Source organism: Ips typographus, linkage group LG10, assembly GCF_016097725.1.
Source record: "Ips typographus isolate SLU linkage group LG10, UJ_Ityp_2.0, whole genome shotgun sequence".
Lineage (NCBI taxonomy): Eukaryota > Metazoa > Arthropoda > Insecta > Coleoptera > Curculionidae > Ips > Ips typographus.
The window spans coordinates 7612205-7618469 of record NC_138431.1 but is presented as its reverse complement, the minus strand read 5'-3'; the positions used below and the strand labels follow the sequence as shown (position 1 = coordinate 7618469).

At 36.5% G+C, this 6265-nt stretch overlaps 1 protein-coding gene across 2 annotated transcripts; it reads right to left on the bottom strand.

Annotated features, from left to right (window-relative positions):
• Positions 1-1318: 1318 nt before the first annotated feature.
• On the bottom strand, positions 1319-2434 carry LOC145734630 (nucleoredoxin-like protein 2). 2 transcript variants are annotated; one of them, XM_081988110.1, is made up of 3 exons: positions 2233-2434; positions 2056-2182; positions 1319-2000 (listed from the first exon to the last, which is right to left on the bottom strand). In XM_081988110.1, exons 1-3 carry the CDS (start codon positions 2402-2404, stop codon positions 1865-1867), a joined length of 435 nt encoding a protein of 144 aa, XP_081844236.1. In that variant the 5' UTR covers positions 2405-2434; the 3' UTR covers positions 1319-1864. The 2 variants fall into 2 exon arrangements, with proteins under 2 accessions (XP_081844236.1, XP_081844235.1); XM_081988109.1 differs by having other exon boundaries at positions 1319-2006; positions 2233-2433.
• Positions 2435-6265: the final 3831 nt, after the last annotated feature.

Here is a 6265-nt window from a genome sequence, read left to right as displayed (position 1 = left end):
AGAAGCCATCCAAAATGGTTTTAAAAATGCCAGAAGCATCTAAATACTTTTCAAAATGCCAGAAGCTTCTACAAAAACCTAAACCTTTCAATTTTTTTCTTAAAATAGAGATTTCTAGCATTATTTTCGAAATTTCATAAGCTTCTAGCTAGATACTATTGAAAAACCTTCTAAACATTGACAGAAGCCTCTAAATGTGTCATAAACCATTCAAAATGGTTTTAAAATTGTCAGAAGCATTTAAAAACTATTAAATACTTTTCAAAAATGTCAAAAGCCTCTACAAGAGGTCTAAACCTTTCAATATTCTTCTTAAAATAGTCAGAGACCTCTAAAATGATTTTGAAAATGCCAGAAGCCTCTAAATACTATTGAAAAGCTCCTAAATAAGTTCAGAAGCCTTTGCAAGCATCCTAAACCATTCAAAATGGTTTTAAAATTGCCAGAAGCATCTAAATACTTTCCCAAAATGCCAGAAGCTCCCACAAATGTCCTAAACCTTTCAGTAATTTTTAAAATGATTAGAAACCTCTACACAATCTTAGGTTAGGTTGGACAGGGTTGCCACACTTATTTTCTGATCCGAGTTGTAATTATTAATAAAACACTTATTGGAGTGTAAAAAATTCTAAACGGTGTCGCGTGAATAGTGGAGAGAAAGTCCCGATAATTTCTTTTGAAACCTTCGTGCATATTTGATTGAGTTTCCCTTTCCGCACACGACGTTTAAAAATAAATGGGTGTTCGTATCGGTGTCGAGGCTCAAACGCATACACAGACCGAATGGAGTAATCCCGTCAATTTTAGAGCCATCGATCCGACTCGATTCGATTTCTAGAGTCCTTCAGTCTCGATTTAATTTGGAAATGGGAAAGCCAAACTGATCGCTATCTCTCCTATTATGTTAGCGTTTGGTCTCGGAACCGGTTTTGTTCTGATTCGATTTTGATTTCCATTAAGGGGGTCGATTCCGCTTTAGTCGAAACTATTTTTAAAAAATCATTTTTACCCACTTTCAGGGGAGGATAGTTTAGGCCGGCGAAAACAAACGGGCAAATTGTTGTTGGTTGGATCGAGGCGAAACGACGGAATGCGGGATAATTCAATTTCGAGCTGGGGAATCGGATCCGGGACAGGAATTTTAACCATTCGAATGGACGGTAAAAGAACGAAAACAAGGTGTTTTGCCGTTAGAACAATGTAAATTATCCCAATTCCCCTTCCTTCTACACCTTGATTAGTCTTTAATTAAATGTCTCTGCGTATTGCTTATGCTATTCCAAATTTGCTCATAATTAAACTCAGTTTACACCAGACGTAATATCAAGACAGTGATTTGTGCTTTAATGATCAGAAAAACCGCAATCAAAAGCTAAATTAGACAAATTTTATAAAACTCTTAACCCTCATCGCTTTGACATTATAAGTATTTGTAATTCCTTCCTCCTCCTCCTGAAGGCTTAATATTACATTTTTTAACGATTAACTCACTATAAAAAGTGTGTGTGTGTCATATCAGTACAAATTATGCATTTACTTTTCAACTCGCAAATTAGCGGATTTGAAATATGCCCTATTACCGAACCCTAACCATACATCAAATTTGAACAACTAATTTACGGAGTTTAAAAGCAATTAGGTTTAAGTTCCAAAACTGAATTATCTAGTCACTTTTTCCCTTGGAGCAATTAAATGAAGTTTGTTTTGGATTTTTTTCATACAAAACCAAGGAAAGAAACGCGTTAAAAATATGATTCAAGAGGGAACAATGGCACGCATTCCTTCCATACAAATGTCCAAAAAAAAGTTGACTGATTACTTCCTGGCAAATGAATTGCATTGTTCGTGGTGTTTCTTGGAGAAATTATTGTTGGATGTACTCCGTCCAGGTAACTAGAACGTTAATTCCAATTTTTTCAAGTTCCTCCCTGCCACTACTGGTGATTATATCCCCTTCAGTGTTAATCACTATTAAAGTAGGCAGGCTGCTTATATCGTATCTATACCTAATCGTAATTGTTGTAAAAATTAATAAATAATATTCAGTAATGATACCTTAGTTCAATGGCGACAGGGTTTCTAAAAGGAATAGCCAACCAAGGTCCATGTCTCATTGTAAAGTCGTACTTAAAGTTTTTCTCCTCATTATCAGAGGAAACGTATATAATTTCCATTCCTGCGTCTGAAATGTATAAATTAGCCCAAAATTTACTCTCATGATTAGCACCAGACTTCTTTTCAAACTTTCTTGGTAAACACTCTTCAGCTTAGACATAAATTCGGGTCTGTTGACAAAGGACGCACTAAACAAGTAAATTACAATTCGTTTGTTCTTCAAAGCGTATTTGATGGGACGTAGACTCCCATCTTTGGACATGACTTTTATCCCTTGCAACATATCCATATTTGACAAGTACAGACAGGGAATTTGGAAATGAGGTTAGGTTCAAAAATTCAGCGTGGCAATCTCTTAGCCGGGGCAAAAAATCCGCTTTGGGAGTGGAACTAATCACTAGATACATCAAGTCATTTGCCTAATGGCTTCCTGGATGCTAATCTGATGGCTGGCATCAACGTTGAAGTTACGCGCCTGGAAATCTTCTCCATAGGCGTAGGACCCTAGAGGAATGGAGGGGAAGTCGTTGCTGATTTCTATTGTGTGTCACTTTCTGGTCTGTTTTCCCCACACCTGTTAGATTTGCAAGGATTTGCGGTGGAGGGGTTGTAAACCGGAGAGGGCTGGTAATGTCGACGCCACTGAATCCAATAATAAAGCAGTGCCTTTTATCAGATAGCAGATCGCGAAGCACCTGAAATTCGCATGATTACACGATAAAACCAATACCCACTCGGGCCAGCTAATGATTTTCTAATGATTGAACCACCCCGTGTTCTAATGGAGGTTTGACTAGGCTAGGGTTAATTTGGGCTAATCGCTATCAACTGCTTAATGACCGTGTACTTTGAAAGACGCTAAATAGCAATCAAATTTGGTAACAAAGTGAAAAATTATGCTTAGCTCCGCAAATAACCTTATTTTAAAAAAAATCAGTTTGGTGCCACTCTTTGCCTTGTAACTCCTTAAGAAGGCTTTTAATGGAAAAAACACCTCAATACAAAACTGTAGGGAATGAAATTGTATAGAACTTTCCTTCTTTTCACTTTTTTGTAGCACCTCAAATAACGCAGCTTACTTCAGTCTAAATGAAACCTCAAAAGCTTTAAATATAACAAAAACAATAGATACACACATCATGGTTTATATTTGCTTGAAACAAGTCACTGCCCTAATTGGTTTTGCCCTAAAAACTACAAGTTATAACAAAGAAAAATGTACCATAGTGACGTTAAAAAAGTTGGTATATTTTATTCTTCACATTTCCAACCTACAACTGATTGAATAGTACTGTATCATGCAGTTTGTTGTTAACTGCCTAACGATAAGCACAAATACGGGGTGTTACAATCTCAGAAATTGCAGTTGATAGAGCATTAGTTAAATAGAGGCAAAGTTTTTTACAAAAAAATCCCAAGGATTGAGATCAGGAGATCTTGGAGGCCATTCAATTGATCCACGCCCTCCAATCCATCTGTTGGAAAATGTTACTTTGTTAAAATATTGTCGCCATCCAAATCCTCAAAAACCACTACAACATATGAGATAGTCAGGCAGAAAAGCGGTGTCAAGGTTAGAATTGCCAAAAACACAATTTGGAAAGACAGTTAAGGACAAAATCGCATGTAAAACCTACTTGGAGTGAGTAAATGACTATTTTGACCACATTTTTGGAATCCTCATTAAATTTTCTATCTAATAACCTCAAAAGTTACTACAACATTTGATAGAGTCAGGCAGAAAAGCGGTGACAAGGTTTGAATTGCCAAAAACACAGTTTTGAAAGACAGTTAAGGACAAAATTGCATGTAAATCCCACTTGGAGTAAGAAAGTGACTATTTTGAGCACATTTTTGGAATCCTCATTAAATTTTCTATCTAATAACCTCAAAAGTTACTACAACATTTGAGAGAGTCAGGCAGAAAAGCGGTGTCAAGGTTTGAATTGCCAAAAACACAGTTTTGAAAGACAGTTAAGGACAAAATTGCTTGTAAATCCCACTTGGAGTAAGAAAATGACTATTTTGAGCACATTTTTGGAATCCTCATTAAATTTTCTATCCAATAACCTCAAAAGCCACTACAACATTTGAGAGAGTCAGACAGAAAAGCGGTGTCAAGGTTTGAACCGCCAAAAACACAATTAAGGACAAAATCGCCTGTAAAACTCACTTGGAGTGAGAAAATAACTATTTTGAGTACATTTTTGGAATCCTCACAAAATTTTCTATTTAATAACCTCAAAAGTTACTACAATATTTAATAGAGTCAGGGAGAAAAGCAGTGTCATGTTTGAATTGTCAAAAACACAATTTGGAAAGACAGTTAAGGACAAAATCGCATGTAAATCCCACTTAGAGTAAGAAAATAACTATTTTGAGTACATTTTTGGAATCCTCACAAAATTTTCTATCTAATAACCTCAAAAGTTACTACAATATTTGATAGAGTCAGGGAGAAAAGCGGTATCAAGGTTTGAATTGTCAAAAACACAGTTTTGAAAGACAATTAAGGACAAAATCGCCTGTAAATCTCACGGAGTAAGAAAATGACTATTTTGAGCACATTTTTGGAATCCTCATTAAATTTTCTATCCAATAACCTCAAAAACTACTACAATATTTGATAGAGTCAGGCAGAAAAGCGGTGACAAGGTTTGAATTGTCAAAAACACAGTTTTGAAAGACAGTTAAGGACAAAATCGCATGTAAATCCCACTTGGAGTAAGAAAATGACTATTTTGAGCACATAAATTGTAGTTGATAGAGCATTAGTGAAATAGAGGCAAAGTTGCGCATTTTACAAAAAATCCCAAGGATTGAGATCAGGAGGTCTTGGAGGCCATTCAATTGATCCACGCCTTCCAATCCATCTGTTGGAAAATGCTACTTTGGTAAAATATTGTCGCCATTAGAAAGAGGATCAAAAATACTACAAAATGAGTGAAAGCTGTCCTTTTTAGCTCTTCATGTTACCGAGATATTAAATTTCAAAAAGTAGTCAAAAATGACTAATAACACTGAGGATATTCTACATGAAAATACCCAGAAATTAATACTTTTAATGCAATAAAAAATGGGGGTTCATTCATTTAAAAATGTCAACTGGAAGGTCGTATCTCATTTTTGGGACACCCTGTACATCTATTTTTTTCTGCACTATTTGAAATAAAACACTCACTATATATTATTACGTCGTTCAATTCTGCTCGTAAAATGGCCTACTATGTGTGTTGTTAAATGGCAAAAAAGATGATAAAAAGTAATCAAATTGTATTAAGTGGATTGTATTTATACAGTCCTGTATATTGTCGGCTTAACAAGTGCTGGAATAGAGTTCCCTATCCGAAGCATCCCTCGGGAGAATTTACGTCGCCATCCCTGTCAGATTGCGTTTGGCGTGTTCGCAGGATCGCAAAGAGGGCCACCATCCAACTGTCCCAACTTTCTCCAGTTTCGTTTACTTGGCTGTACCAATTTGCTGTTGGCTGTCGTGTTATTCCAGTTCGTTTTTGATGAAATTTGTTTGCATTAAATGAGGGTGGTTGGAGGGAGGAACGTAGCCAATTCCACTCAAACTGGTTGAAAGTGAATCTGGTTAGGCGGTGACGCTCCAGACCCGTTTTATCACAATTCCCATAGTTTTCTCCGAGGTGTCATAATGCCGGAATTACAATTGGAGAATTATGTGTGAGCGGAATAAAACATGACAAAAACCGGTGCGTAGTTAAACCGACTTGAATTTATTACCTACTCGAGTACATATTTTGAGTAGTAAGAGGACCGAACCGCAAAACTATGGACATCGATATCTGACCTCGATTTGATCCCTTATTCCCTGCGGTCTTAAATTGCGATTTCCAAGCCGAAATCAAAAAAATAATAAAAGTAATCCCAAGACGGACAAGCACAATCATCCGTTATAAAGTCCGGGGGAGCCGGAGACAAAATGAGCGATTTTATTCCGGTCAGCTTTTGCACTTTCAGAAGTCCCATTGTAATTTGGGGATCACAACACCTCGGGGACGATGGAGAGTGTCTTGGTAGGAAAAGTTGTTGCCCTACAAATTATCTTTTCAAATTCATTAAATTGTTCTCCTTTTCAAAGTTTTTTTACTGGATTTGGATGGAAGTTTAAGCCGCAAGGCTG